Genomic DNA, 14,603 nt, shown 5'->3' on the forward strand with positions numbered 1-14,603 from the left:
ATGCACTTGAAATTCAGCCCACAGTGTTGAAGAGTCCAGCAATAATTTTTATAGTACCTAAACCTTATGGAAGCTCTGGACAATTTTGAAATTTTTGAAGGGCACCCACACCAAGGAGCTGCCATGGAGGCTGGGGCCAATCAGAAAATGTTGACAGCTTCCAAGCCGAGCACTCCCTTATGATGGCAGCATCTGTTTCTAAATAGGCACTCCCTAGAGACAAAAAGGGAATGCTTGTGTTCCAGTGGGGAGGAGGACAGCCAGGACTGACTCTTTTGCTTTGGCAGAATGAGGTAGTGGCTGCAGACTGGCAGGCGCCATAACTTATGGGATTTTAGAGAATTCTCAAAAGAATGGGTTGCATGTGGTGGTTGTCGTGTGCACAACCTAAACCGAGATACAGAAGTGCTTTTCAGACATTGGTTCTCTGCATTTTCAATGTCATGCCAGTTTCAGCAGTCAGTGTAGCTGCAAGAAATGTTTGCTTTTGCTTATGCTAAGTTTTCCCAGCTATACTGCATAAGCCTTTTGTAGTGAGATCCTCTTTAACTGGGCTTGCTCAATGGACAGCTGTCAAGATTAAACAACATTTCAGAAAATGTCTTGCATTCTATCAAGAACAACTTCTTTCAGCGCTGCGATCAGATCCAGTACTATGCTTGAATTATGCTTGGTCAAAGACTTACAGGAAAGATTATTTTCCCAAAGCCTGTTTATCAAAGTTTTTTGCCCATGCACTCTGAATATTTTCCTGTACTAAGCAATCAGCTTATAACCATTTGCTGTTCTCCATTGCTCCTCTACAGTTTGGATCTCTTTTTCCGGTGGCTCTTTGACATCCATTTCTTGGATGAGGCCCAGATAAAGTTTCAGTGAGTATTGCTGAACACTGAGACTGCATACGTGTGTTGTGTCACCAGTTCTACCAATAGGGGTGGGTGTCTCTGCTTGTATGTGTTAGCACACATATGCAGAGGTTGTAGATGAGTACGGCCTTTGTTTGCAGCAAAGTTTGGTGAATACCAGTCACTACCAAGGTGCGCTCAAACTACCCCTTTCTCTCCCCTTGATTTTTGTATGGGTAGGTGTGTGTTCCTTCCTGACAATGGCGCTTTCTTCGTCAATTACGTCATCACCTCCAGCCTGATAGGAACATCCATGGAGTTGCTTCGCATTCCTGCGCTTATTGTCTATGCCACCCGACTGTGCTTTGCCAAGTCTGAACCAGAGCGACTTCATATTAAGCGGGTTTGTGATTCCATTATTTCCTCAACCTCGGATGGCTTCCTGAGTCCTGTAGAGCTTCCTTCCTCACTAGGTTTCTAAAGTGCTATGCCTTTTCTAAAAACCAGCATCTAAAATCCGGCATCCAAAATCCTTAAAGTCTGGAAAAATCTTCTGAAAGATATATATCAGGTTTGGTTTGTCCAGACATTTACAGGAAGAAGGTGCTGACTTGGGACAAGTTTCGCCTTGAAGTATTGTCAGCAAGGTTATATTCTGCATGCATTAGGTTCATTGAAGTATGCTGTGTGGCATGCACTCTAGAGCGAAATTTGCTCTTCTTGAGAAGCATAGCTTTCTTTTTCAGAAAACTGCATTTCTATTCCTTGTGGTTGCAGAGATCAGCTAGATAGTTTTAACCAATGACAAAATCAAATGGGACCCCAGAGAAGGGGGGTTCCATTGAGCAGCAATGGGAATTCTTGAGGAGCAGAAATCTCATGGAATTCTGTTTGATTTGCTACACACATGGTACTTAACGATGGGAGTTTCCCCACTTGCCACGACCCCCGCATGCCCCGCGCTGCTCTCAGCGCCCGTCATTTCTGGCGCGCACCCGGGCTTCCCCACGATGTCATCAAAAGGCGCCGTTTGGAAGAGCGCCAGGAATGACACGCACTGAGGGGGCGCGACAGCAGCAGCGTTGGGGCGGCTGCGTTGTCACTGCCCCTGTAGTGGGGAGTGCCGGTGGACCCCGCGATACTTGCCTACAGTAGCGCGGGGCAGAAGGTAAGTGGGGAAAGGCCTGATGGCTAACATAAAATGTGGTTTGTTGCCTTAGCCCTGATTAAAATCCTAAATGCTCAGTGAAACAGGTATAAGGACAGGACAGGTATAAGGAGCCACCAATGAAATCAGCTGATTATCTTGTAAGCAAGGAGTGCTAAAAAAGGGGAAGAAACTGTTTTAATCATGTTTCCTCAGTGCAGTCATAAAACTTAACCATGGATAATGCAAACCTTGGTTTACAGATCCTCTTGAAATAGCTTTCTCATTCTGGTTTTGTGGCCTGTTCTTATCCGTGATTTAGATCCTGAAGCATACTGCTTAACATTGATCAAAGAAAACAAAGTAAGGGCAAGAGTTATTCTGCACATGGCCTTTGAACACAGTGCCCCATCCTTCAGTGTTCTTGTAACCACAATGGAGTTGAAGACAAGAGACTAAATATGCTGATGTGGGTTTTTTTTTTCCTCAGAACCAAGCATACGAGTTCCAGTTTGGATTGGAATATGCCTGGACCTGTTGCATTTTTGCTGTTGTTACAACCTACAGCATTACCTGTCCTATTATTGTCCCCTTTGGTGAGTATACATGAGACTTCCTTATACTAAGTCAGACCTTTCAAGGTCAGTATTTTCTACCCCAGCCAGCAGCAACTCTCCAGGGTCTCAGTGTTACCTACTCTCCGATCCTTTTTTGACAGACAGGGATGTAGGTGAAAGGGGGGGGTTCCTCGGGTTCAAACCCCTCCCATTACATGTCCAGCTTGCTTGAAACAATGCATGGAATGGAACAGCCAGAAAGCCCTCAGTCAACAAACCCACCCCCATAAAAAATCTATACCTACGGCACTGCTAACAGAAGATGCCGTTGATTGAACATGGGACTTCCTTAGCATTAAGCTGATGCTCTGCCACTAAGCAACAAGCAGTCTCCAAAAGGTTCTGTCTGTAGCCTAGCCCATCACAGTCTGAGAAGGCACAGGCATCTCTGTAGCCTAGCCCATCACAGTCTGAGAAGGCACTGGAGCAGGAAGGAACCTTATAAAGTTCCTTATAAGCTTACTTGCTTGCCACTGTGAGCTGAGCTTTCCCAAATACGTTCCTTCCAGGACATACATCACAATGGATCAGTTCCTATAAGTGCAGAAGGTTTTGAATTAGATGGAATTGTTAATCCTGCAAAACAGCAAAATGAGTAGGAGATATCACCCATAATGATGGAGCTTGCAACCAGATTTGGAAATACTCTGTTCACAATGATGGGATGTAGGAGCTGGGACTGAATTCAGGACACCTTGAGGTGGCACAGTGAAGGGGGGATGTTTGATCATCACTACCGGTAAAGTGATAATACTCTGACAGCAAGCCAAGCCTGGCAGAGAACTCCAGGGCCACATGGTGTCTTTTCTAGTGCTTGTAGCTCCTTTGGCAACAAGAATGATGGAGGGCTACTAAGTCTGCTGGCTTTCTGCTGTTGATCGGCAAGGTTAGTGGCTGTTTCCCAGGAGAGCTGGAATTACTGGCCATATAAAGATATTTGGGTGCTGTGTGGTTTCCGGGCTGTATGGCCATGTTCTAGCAGCATTCTCTCCTGACGTTTCACCTGCATCTGTGGCTGGCATCTTCAGAGGATCCTCTGAAGATGCCAGCCACAGATGCAGGCAAAATGTCAGGAGAGAATGCTGCTAGAACACGGCCATACAGCCCAGAAACCACACAGCACCCAAGTGATTCCGGCCATGAAAGCCTTCGACGATACATATAAACATACCTTATGCTAAATCTGGCTTTTGGTCCATCCAGCCCAACAATGGGATGTAACCCATGCAAAATATATTCAAAGTGGGATTTCTTTTCCTCCCCACTTCCACTGTAGTCACCAAGTCCATGCCCCAGTAGCTCATGAAGGCAGGGGACCACCATCTACAGAGTAGGGAAATCAGTGGGATCTTCCCTCTTTTATCCATCAACAGAAATTTACCGTGGTCTATTCCAGGATCTTAGGCAAAATACTTTTTTCTCCAGCCTTGTTGCTTAAGAAGCTTTTAATTGGCAGTGCCGGGTATCGAACCTGAGACCTCCTCTGTGCAAAGTGTCTGCTGAGAAACTGAATGGTAACCCTCTGGGTCAAGGCTGCCTGCACCACAGTGTCAGCCCCCACAGCATCTCAGTGTCTTCTGAATTGCCATCCTCTTCCCTCCCTACTAATCTCTTTCCACACAGGTTTGCTCTATATGCTGCTGAAGCATATGGTTGATCGCTACAATATTTACTACGTGTATATTCCCACCAAGCTGAACCAGCGTATCCACTCCGCAGCTGTAAGCCAGGTGGTGGTGGCTCCGATCCTCTGCATGTTCTGGCTGCTGTTCTTCTCCATCCTCCGTCTAGGTGAGTACAATTTACGCTTTGCAGACTCCTTCGTCTCTAAATTTGGAGGTGGTTTCTGAACTGGAACACTGCAGAATGTTTATCTATTATAGCATTTTCATACCTGGTGTTTGTGAAAATCGATGTCAGACTCTGCTTGATCACGTTTCTTCCTGACAGATCAAACTTGTTTGCCAGTGTACACTCTGGTGCTCAATGGGTCATTCATCCTTGTACCTGGGAGCTCAGAAATCACAGAACTTTTAGCTCACAGGTCTGCAACCTGCGGCTTTCCAGATGTTCATGGGCTACAATTCCCATCAGCCCCTGCCACCATGGCCAATTGGTGGTTGCAGACCCCTGTTTTAGCTGATCCCAAAAACCAATGATTAGTGCTGTTTATGACTTTTATATTACACTTGAAATCAGTAGGACCTGCATGTTGCAATCCAAGCACCAAATAATGCACGATTATTCCTGAAGTACTTTTGAAATCAGTATTTTGGACATTCATCAGCCCTGAGAACCAGGTCATTTTTGTTCCCAGTTTACATACACAATTTAAGGCTGGTAGATAATAATTTGCTTAGACCTCAAAGTTGTTCATGGCAGAGGTTACAAATTCCTATAGTTGAGGTCTCTCAGCCATGGTTACCTTGAACACGCAGCTCTTGGTTGGGAGGAGACTTACGGGTCTGTACTATATATCATCATGGATATATATCATCACGGATATAGCCAGCGTGGTGTAGTGGTTAAGAGCAGCTGCACTCTAATCTGGAGAACCGGGTATGACCCCCGCTCTGCCGCTTGAGCTGTTGAGGCTTATCTGGTGAACCAGATTAGCTTGTGCACTCCAACACATGCCAGCTGGGTGACCTTGGGCTAGTCACAGTTCTTTGGAGCTCTCTCAGCCTCACCTACCTCACAGGGTGTTTGTTGTGAGGGGGGAAGGGAAAGGAGTTTGTAAGCCCCTTTGAGTCTCCTATAGGAAAGAAAGGGGGGATATAAATTCCACTCTTCTTCTTCTACATGTGAAAGATTAGAAACCCATGACTTTCACTCTTGCAATCTCTGCTCTTTTGAACATGTAAATTATCTCTTAATTAGAAAATATCTGGAGAGTGATAGTACTGGTATGGAAGGACTTACTAATGTTCCCCTGCTCCAGAACTCATGAACCCATGAAGGTGCCTTATACTGAATCTGGCCATTGGTCTATCGAAATCAGTATTGTCTGCTCTGACTGACAGTGGTTCTCCAGGGTCTTGGATCCTCTGCTACCTGATAATTTCAGTTGGAGACCCCAGAGATTGAGCCTGAGAGCTTCTGAATGCAACATAGATGCCCTGCCACTGATCTTCTAACTTCCAGCTTCTAGAACTGTGTAGTGGCTAAAGTTGGATTGTTGTAAGGCATATTTTAACAAGTACATGCTAGGATTGGAGGGAGAGGGATATTGACTGGGTAGTCTGTTGATTATTCCCTGAAGGGGTGGAGCTAGAGAATTTAGCTAGGTTTGGGGGGTGAGGATCACTAGTGCTGAGAAAGCTAGCAGCCAGATGTCAGAAAACCTGTACTTTCAGACTTAACTGTAAAGGTAATTGGAAAAGCCAACAGCAGCTGACAGATTCCTGTGATTGTTCTTTCTGTCTCTCTATTCTGCAGGCCTCATCCGGCCCATCACCCTCTTCACCTGCGTGGTCCTTTTCTGCTGCATCCTTTTTTCCTTCTTAGGCCTGTGTCTGAAGAAGCTACATCCAAGGAAACCCTCCAGTTACCAGGTAGGGAATAAATAATGTTTCCAGCTTCTTGAGATCTGTTCACTGTATTTCTCAGACTGACTTCAGCAAATTCAGAGACCCAAACACCAAGAGCTGGTTCCTCCATTGTTTTCAAGATAGGCATATGTAATGCATAAATGAAGAAAACTCTTCAACTTCCTTCCTCAAATGTTGTCTGGCCTTTGAAACACATTTTTTCGAATAGAATTTTCAAATACAAATAGAAGAAGTCTGGAATTCAGCAAGTGCAAAAGACAGATTTATTCAAATGTATGCATGCTGTCGTTTACATCTGTATGAAAGAGAGTGCCCTCAATCACCTGCCCACTGCCTGGTATCTTGAGGTAATTTTCCCTCCAAAAACACCAAACCCTTTAATGGACGGTACAGCTATGACCGAGCAGCTTCCTCTTTCCTTTCCTCTTTCCTTTAATTTTTTTTCTCTGTCAGAACAGACTTTTAGTAAGCTTCTAGATTTGAAACAGGAAGTCCTAAGTCCAGGTCTGTCCTCTACAGTTCACAAGAAAATTTCATCAGTGACACTTGAGAGGAAGTAGCCACCAAGTATTTCCTCCGTGGCCCAAAAATGGTTAAGTTCATTGTTAGTCCACAAGTAACGTGAGAAGGATCTCAGCATTGCACTTCCAGTGCTCTTGGCCAATGTCCAAAGCCTCTGAGAAATTAGTGCTGTGGTCACTCATGTTTTTGAAAGACACACACATTTTGCATGACTTATGCATACCTGAACGCATGCAGGTACGTTATAGTGAGTCAGACTTTCGGTTTATCAAGGACAGTATCATCTACACTGGCTGGCAGCTGCTAATATCACTGGCTGTTGAGAATCCAGTGAGATTCTTAAACCCACTTTGTTTTGTAGAGGAGGCTATACTGTCCATCCTCCCTGTCTGTGTGGCCTTTATCTCCAACATGGATCAAAGCTGCTGACATTGTTCCCCAGTCCTCCGTTGTCTCTTTCCAACAACAACCCTGTCAGGGGCATCAGGTTGAGAGGGTCTGATTCAGGGGTCTGCAATCTGTGGCTCTCCCGATGTTCGTGGACTACAATTCCCATCATGGGAATTGTAGTCCATGAACATCTGGAGAGCTACATGTTGCAGACCCCTGGATTAGCCCAAGATCACCCAGCAAACTTCAATAACAAACTGGGGATTTGAATTTGGGTTTCTTAGATCGTAGTCAGATGCTCTAACCACTGCACCTCACTTATTAAATTCCCATTATTTTGTAGCAGATAGGATATTTTCCACCCTCCTTTTCTGTGATGCTTTCCTTTGCTGGCTTCTCGTGAGTGAAACCTTTGTTTCCATGGCAAACACCAGAGGACTGTGTGAAAGCTAAACTGTGTCAGGGTATTTCCTTCATTTCTTCAGTCCCATCATCATCCTGAAGCTGGTAGCCACTTTTGGGACTCCTCGCTTCATTTCTGACGAGTTTTGCCTGCCTTTTATTACTATAAAAGATGAATGGCTCAGTTCCGTATGTAAGCAGGGTGGTTTGGCAAGGTAGACTTGAGTCTTCCAAGCTGGCCATTACCAAAATCTTCCTTTTGAGATTTACAGGGTAGGCCTTCTTTTTCTCGCTCATCCTGCCTTTTATACTTTTCTATGTTTGCAAGCAGATGTCTGAGCAATCTGAGGGGGCATTCAATGATACAGAAAGGAGCAGCATCTCTTCCACCCCCAATTCCAATGTACGTATGCCTTCTATTTCCCATATACTTCCCATTTTCTTGCACATCTGAGCTACCAAAATGCCAGCATTTCTATAAGCCAGTGGTGGCAAACCTATGGCACTCCAGATGTTCATGGACTACAATTCCCATCATCCCCTGCCAATTGGCCATGCTGGCAGGGGCTGATTGGAATTGTAGTCCATAAACATAAGTTCGCCACCACTGCCAATAAGGAGCATTTTGGATTCTTCACAGGCAAGGTGGAATACCCAATTCCATTTGGCTACATAGCTCTGTTGATCAACCAGATCTTTCCTTTTATCTGGATTTTATCCCTTTGCAAGTAAAGTCCCACTTGAATGTAACCTGCTGTTTGTTTCTCTGTCGCAGATGTTTGTAGCTACAGTGCTGCAAGAGCCAGAGCTGAGTCTGACCCCAGCCGCCTCCCCGGCTCATCAGTCATACGGCACTATGGGCACCCGCCTTGAACAAGTGGAGAATATGGACGAGGGTGGCATGCAGAGCTTTGAGACAGAGCTGGAAAGCACAGAGGGTGAATATGGGACGGAGCTGGTGTTGGACAACCAGAGTTCCTATCATTGACGACCTCCATTCAGATCAATGAACTAAATAGAAATGTCTAAATGTCAAAAGAGCGTCGGAGGGAAGTGTCGCGCCCTAAGGCCTAGATTGTTCTGTGCTTATGTGTACCAGTCCTGTGGTAAACCACTCCTGGGCAAGGATCTGGTTCTTGCTAAGAGGTCTAGGACCCATCGGGCTGATAATGAATCATGAGCCTTCTATGCTGCATGTCTTGTGGCCTCAGTCTTGGGATGGTGGCTGACTGCTGAGCTCAGGTAGCTTGACTTGTGGTGGAGGCGGAACTAACAAGGGAGATTTGCGGGGGCTTCCTTGCTTCCAACAGCTCCAGTGGTTCCGCAGCCTGTTCCATTTGCTGCCTCTCATCCTTCCGTACCAGGTCCTACAGACTTCCATTGCCTGACTCTTCTGATAAACCTCCAATCTCAGTCACCCTGTTTTCCTCATGCTCTCCATTTCTTTGCTTTCCATTGACGTCTTCTCTGACTATGGGGAACCACTTCTGCTGTGTGTGGAGCCTTCTGCTGGCAACGGTCAAGGAACAAGACTGTGGAGATCCCACCATACTATCCCCACACCTAGTGGGCGTGAACTTTTTCAGAAGCTTTTGGGGATCTGGGAGGGGCAGGGAGTTTCCTGAAATGAATTCAACATAAACAATGGTTTTTGTTGCAGAAGGCCCCCCAGGGATTCCTGAATGCTGCGGGGACAGCAAGAGACTCTGTTGTGAATGATAAAAACTCTTAAGCTGCTGCTGCTTTTGCCCAAATGAGCTGCCTTTAAGAAAGATTTGCTCTGCCCATTTGGCCTGACTTGTCTCTGTTTTTCCGGGCTGGTTGTGTTCCGGGAGAATTGTCCCATTCAAGTCTTGCCTGTTCTTGGTCCAGGGCCCAAAAGGGTGGCTAGTCTTCCACATGTGGATGAAAGAAAGATTGAGCTAGCAGCCGTGGGCCGAATGAAACACAACAGACTTGAATCTTTTTAAAGCCTGCATCTGCCACATGATCATAACTTAAAAACATGAGGGGTAGATTTGTCAGGGGAAAAGTATCCTGTCTGTGACTGCCGCTCACCCCCTTTTAACTCCCTCGCCTAGACATTTCCCCCCGGCTCTGGCCTGGTTCTAGTATTGGACCCTGGCTAAGGGGAAAGGAGCTGATGTCTGCAGAAAGGTATGCTGTGGATGAGGGGCGGCATGCTTTCTTTTGGCACCTTTACATGTCCCCCACACACACACTGTTTTGTGATTGTGGCAGATCCAGTTTAAACCCAGATGTGCTGCTATGATGTCTAATTTGACCCTTGCTGGACAGCTGAGGTGGGGTAGAATAACAGGCAAGGGAGAGGTCTCTGCCTTTAAACGATAAGGGAATCCTTTGTACACCAGCATGTTCCAGATTGCCAGTTCCAGCTGCATGGATATCACAGATGCATCCCATAGACTCTGAGAGGGCAGTGTGACTGCGAGATACTGTTCTGTTAGATTTCTGCACAGGAATGATTTAAGAGCTATTTAGAAACACATTTGTCACACGAGGCTTTCTCTGGCTCAATTGCATAAAACATTGCCCTGCTAGATAGTTCACAAGCTGAGTGTGTTTTCAGAGTTCCTGAAGTTAAATTCATGATAGGGTTTTTTTTCATCCTGGTATTCTAGAACATGAAAGAGCCTTGAACATGGGCACTGTCATAAAGGAGGTAGAAGAGTAATAGGTGGCTTACATCAAATCTTCTAGAAATAGGGTCGCCTCCCTTTTTGGTCCCTCCTGGTGTAGTGGCTAAGAGCCAGCATGGTGTAGTGGTTTAGAGCAGGTGGATTCTAATCTGGAGAACTGGGTTTGATTCCTCACTCCTCCACCTGAGTGGCAGAGGCTTATCTGGTGAACCAGATGTGTTCCACACTCCTACATTCCTGCTGGGTGACCTTGGGCTAGTCACAGTCCTTCAACACTCTCAGTCCCACCTACCCCACAAGGTGTCGGTTGTGGGGAGAGGAGTGGAAAGGAGCTTGTAAGCCACCTTGAGTCTCCTTACAGGAGAGAAAAGTGGGATATAAATCCAAACCCTTTTTCTTCTTCTTCCTGCAAAGGTAATAGTTATGTGATAGGCACTAGGAGCCTATCACATGTTGCAAACCACTCATTTTCCCCATGTTTCCTGGTGATCAAAGGTGCATATATTTATTTATTTTCATCCCTGCCTATCAGTATACATGTAGCTCCCAGTGAGGCAAATAGTGTTTCCCCAGGGCAGTTTCAGGTCAGGAAAAGGGTATGGAAGGGACAGCTTGAGTCTTCTCTTCCTACACACACAGTTTGGCCTGGATAAGCCTGGGAAATAAGTTTTGATCACAGAACTGTGCACATCTGGATCAATAGATCAAACGGGGGGGGGGGGGGACAAGAATGTAATATGTGATTTGGTCCTAACAGGAGAAGTTTTTCTAGCTGAGAGTAACATGGATGAAGAAAGCTTTCTCTAAGTTGCTGCACCCCTGTGGTAGAAAGGCATCATCTATTGATTTTGTGCCTGCTGTGCAACTTCTAAGGCACAGAAGCCTAGACAGGAGTGTAAGACCTGTTTTGTGTGGGACTGATCAAGTCAGTTTTCTGGTACTGTTCACAAAGCAGGGGACAAAGATCTAAGGTTATAAATTAATTCCAGAGGAAAGAAGAGTTTAAAATTAGATAAAACTGAAGCTTGCAATCCAAAATGCATACCTTTAAATAAACCCTGTTAAAAGCAATAAGAATTTTGTCCAAGTAAAACATTGGTGTAAATCAATAGGTTAACTGAAATATTAAGATGTTCGATTCTTCCAACTATAACACGCAACACTGAGCGTAAACAAAACCCAACCTGGTCTCTAACATACAGAGCCACTGCCTTCAACAATCAGAGCAGCAAATGAAGTTGAACTGGTAAGTGAATCCATTTAATATCTTGTCAATCACTGTGGAGAATTTTACCACACCCACCAAATTAGACAGCCAGAGAAGCAGAGGAACAGTAACATTCTGACAACATAGCAAGATGTTACAGACAACTTGGTGACTCCATCACCACTTAATAGTCAAATTAAGTTACCCCTTGAAAATTTTGGCCCAATTCAGCTGAATATCTTCAAACTTTGAGGTTTCCAAAAGCCAAGCTGTAAACAGGTTTGTCTCCTTAAAATCCATTACCAGAGCCTAGCAATGGTGGTGATTATTTCTCCTTGAGTTATCCTTTTATAGCTGAACATAAATTCACACATTTCCTCAGGTGCATGTTCTTACTACACCAACACAGCTTCTGTAAGGACCACTTCACATGTAGCTTAAATGGCTGTTCTTGGTCTTGTAAAGCAGTGACCAAAGCACAGTTGCTCCCATACCAAGACTTCGTTTTCTTCTTAATAGCTTGAGGTGTGGGCTATCAAATTTCTCAACTGGCATTAAACACCACAGATAAAAGAAAGATACTAATACAACAACTCTACTTTGGCTGCAGAAGAGGGATTGGATTGCTGTTGGTTCAGTCACAGGGATCATTCAGTCCTGAAAACCTGTTGCCTGAATCATGGAGAAAGGAGTTTTCAGACAATTAATGAATGGTTGCTATATTTCCTTGCTGCAGGTTGTAAGGACCACATTTATATAGAGGAGTCAGTCAAACCTCTAGCCTACTATTGTCTGAACTAATTGATGGGAGGTTTTCAGACCCTCTAGCAAAGGTCCTTTCCCAATGTCACATAGTACGACCACCAGAAATTTCCAAGTAGGAATTAGCATGCAACTGAAGATCAAAGACATGTACTTGGTGTGTAGATACCATGTACGTGCAGTAAATCATGTGAATATGTAGCGTAACCTAGACATTTTGTAATTATTAAGTATTGTTAAGCAATAGATTTAGGAAAGACAAAATGGAGAACTTCATTCCACATGTAAATTCCAGTAAACTTAGTGATGGATTCTGGCGAAGTTGGCATTCATGGAAAGTCTATCAGTAGTCACTAATTACCTTCACATTCAGAGGCAAATAAACCTTTGAATACCAGTGCTAGGAGGCAACTGCAGGAGAGGGCCTTGGCCCCTCTGTGCCTTGTTTATTAGCCCTCCAAGGTAACTGTTTGGCTGCTGTATGGAGAAGTATGCTGACGAGATGGACCACTGGTCTGATCCAGCAAATCTCTTCTTTTTTTTTAATGTTCTTAATGTAGGTCTCAGCTTCTTGATCAAAGCAGGTTATAAACAGCACAGACCCTTTGTTTAGCTGGTACAGCACAAGTCTAACTAATAGATTGCTGTATGTTTGTATAATTTCTTCCATTGCCTTACTCCCATCCAGAATGCCAAGTCCCATCGTACTCAGCCAATGAGAAAGGACTACCTGCTGCTGCTGTTGTAGGCAGCCATCTGCCCTGGCAAAATCCTGCTTCTGTAACCATGGAAATTGGAGCTCCCACAAAACTAAACAGATTCTGCCAGGATTGCTGCGCTAATATAAACAAGGATGGAATGCTAACAAATGCTATGCTGTTGAGGAAAACCAGTGGCTGCCTTTGGGGAAAAATATGGAAGGGGAAGGAGCCGAAAAGGGGAAGGAGAAGGAGACGAAATATGGAAGGGGAAGGAGCTGAAAGCCATGTTCTGAGAAGGTGAAGCATGTCCAAGTTGCCAATGCTGCTCTCACCCAGCAATTTCAAGCCAAGTTATACTCTTCCCCTCCAAAAGATGACAAAAACATTTGTTAATTAATTCACCATTTCTTGAACCTCCTTTGTTCTAGAATGCTTTGCTTGGGTCCTAGTGACGAGCAAGTTCTGTCTCCAAGGCACTAGGACACAAGTGGACTATTCTAGAACAAAGAAGGTCCAGGAAATGGCAGATTAATAAACAATTCTATTATCCTCTTTCGGTGGAAAAGAGTATAGTAGCTTTAGATCACCATACGAATCCTCCAAAGTGGTAGAGGACACTGACACTTCTACCACCAGTTCTCTAATGTATTAATAGTGCCAATGAAACAGGGGCTGTGCTTGGAATCCAATCCACCAGGCTACCAAAGCTAGCACAAATTTTTGACCAGAACCTGATCACTGGTGACTTCTCTTGTCTATGAAGTATTCAGCAATAAGGTACACTGGGGTTTTATTCTTTACTTTTGCTTTAAACTTTCATTTAGAACTGCAAGATGATAACAAACTTCCCTTAGGGCTTGAGTAACAGCTTCACTTTATTATGTCAATTGGTTCTGCACATACATACATTTATTTATAAAGATTCCAATCCCTTAATGTTGAGTTACTTCAAGGTTCATCCCTTCACCATCCTCCCACAGGCTTGGGAAAACACAGGAAATACAGGCAATATATGAATCCAGTACCTACCAGGCCCTGTATCTTTAAGAATTGTATTGAAGGATGGATTTCATCAGGTACAGTTTTTCCCATCCCAATACTGCAATGACAGCAGTGAGACCACATCTGGTGGATTTTCCCCCCCTTCTGAAGAACTCCTAAAATTACAGGCGCCCGGTCCAATGGAGGATAGTTTCCCCCTTCTCATAGTAGTGGAAGATGGCAAGAAGACAATATTTCATCTGAAGCAATGAACATATCACAGCTGATCCAACAGCATGGGAGCAAGTTGTCATGCCCAGAGAATAAAACAACATTACACTTTCTCATGTCACCATTTTCCTAGTGGAGGAAATGTAACATTTGACATTGCAGAACAGACATAACAGGTAAAGTTTGCAAAAACAGTCTGAGACACATTAAGAACAGTTTTTTTAAAAAAAAATGTGACAATTCACTGAAATATGGCATGAAACAGTCAAGAGTTAAAGCGCTATGAAAAGCATCAGAGATTTTGTACACTAGGGAAAAAGCCAGGCTATAACTCTCCCTGAAACACTAGCTTTCTAAGTCCAGGGATTTTCAAAAAAGGAAGATTGTTCAACTGTGTGAGTCCTCACCAATACAAGCTGGAAAACAGGCTTATCTCTTCGGCTACTATCTGTGGGAATACAGATGTGACTGCAGTGGTTCTGAAATAATGCGTTAGCAATTAATAACATCAAAAGACAAAACTATAATCCCAAGTCCCTGTAAAAAAAATCCAACTACCACTGTGGTACCGATTGTGTGGCTGTGTG

At 44.4% G+C, this 14,603-nt stretch overlaps 1 protein-coding gene across 5 annotated transcripts in view; it reads left to right on the forward strand.

Annotated features, from left to right (window-relative positions):
* The window catches only part of TMEM63C (transmembrane protein 63C), an 81,608-nt gene extending 72,349 nt beyond the window's left edge, over positions 1-9,259 (forward strand). For all 5 annotated transcript variants that reach the window (XM_048485423.1, XM_048485422.1, XM_048485420.1 and 2 more), the window contains 7 exons: positions 807-872; positions 1,086-1,248; positions 2,483-2,588; positions 4,233-4,400; positions 6,048-6,163; positions 7,806-7,877; positions 8,250-9,259. In XM_048485423.1, the coding sequence (XP_048341380.1) occupies positions 807-872; positions 1,086-1,248; positions 2,483-2,588; positions 4,233-4,400; positions 6,048-6,163; positions 7,806-7,877; positions 8,250-8,462 (904 nt within the window). In that variant the 3' untranslated portion in view covers positions 8,463-9,259. The remainder of the gene's footprint in view (positions 1-806; positions 873-1,085; positions 1,249-2,482; positions 2,589-4,232; positions 4,401-6,047; positions 6,164-7,805; positions 7,878-8,249) is intronic.
* Positions 9,260-14,603: the final 5,344 nt, after the last annotated feature.

This window comes from Sphaerodactylus townsendi, linkage group LG02 (assembly GCF_021028975.2).
Source record: "Sphaerodactylus townsendi isolate TG3544 linkage group LG02, MPM_Stown_v2.3, whole genome shotgun sequence".
Classification (NCBI taxonomy): Eukaryota; Metazoa; Chordata; class Lepidosauria; order Squamata; family Sphaerodactylidae; genus Sphaerodactylus; species Sphaerodactylus townsendi.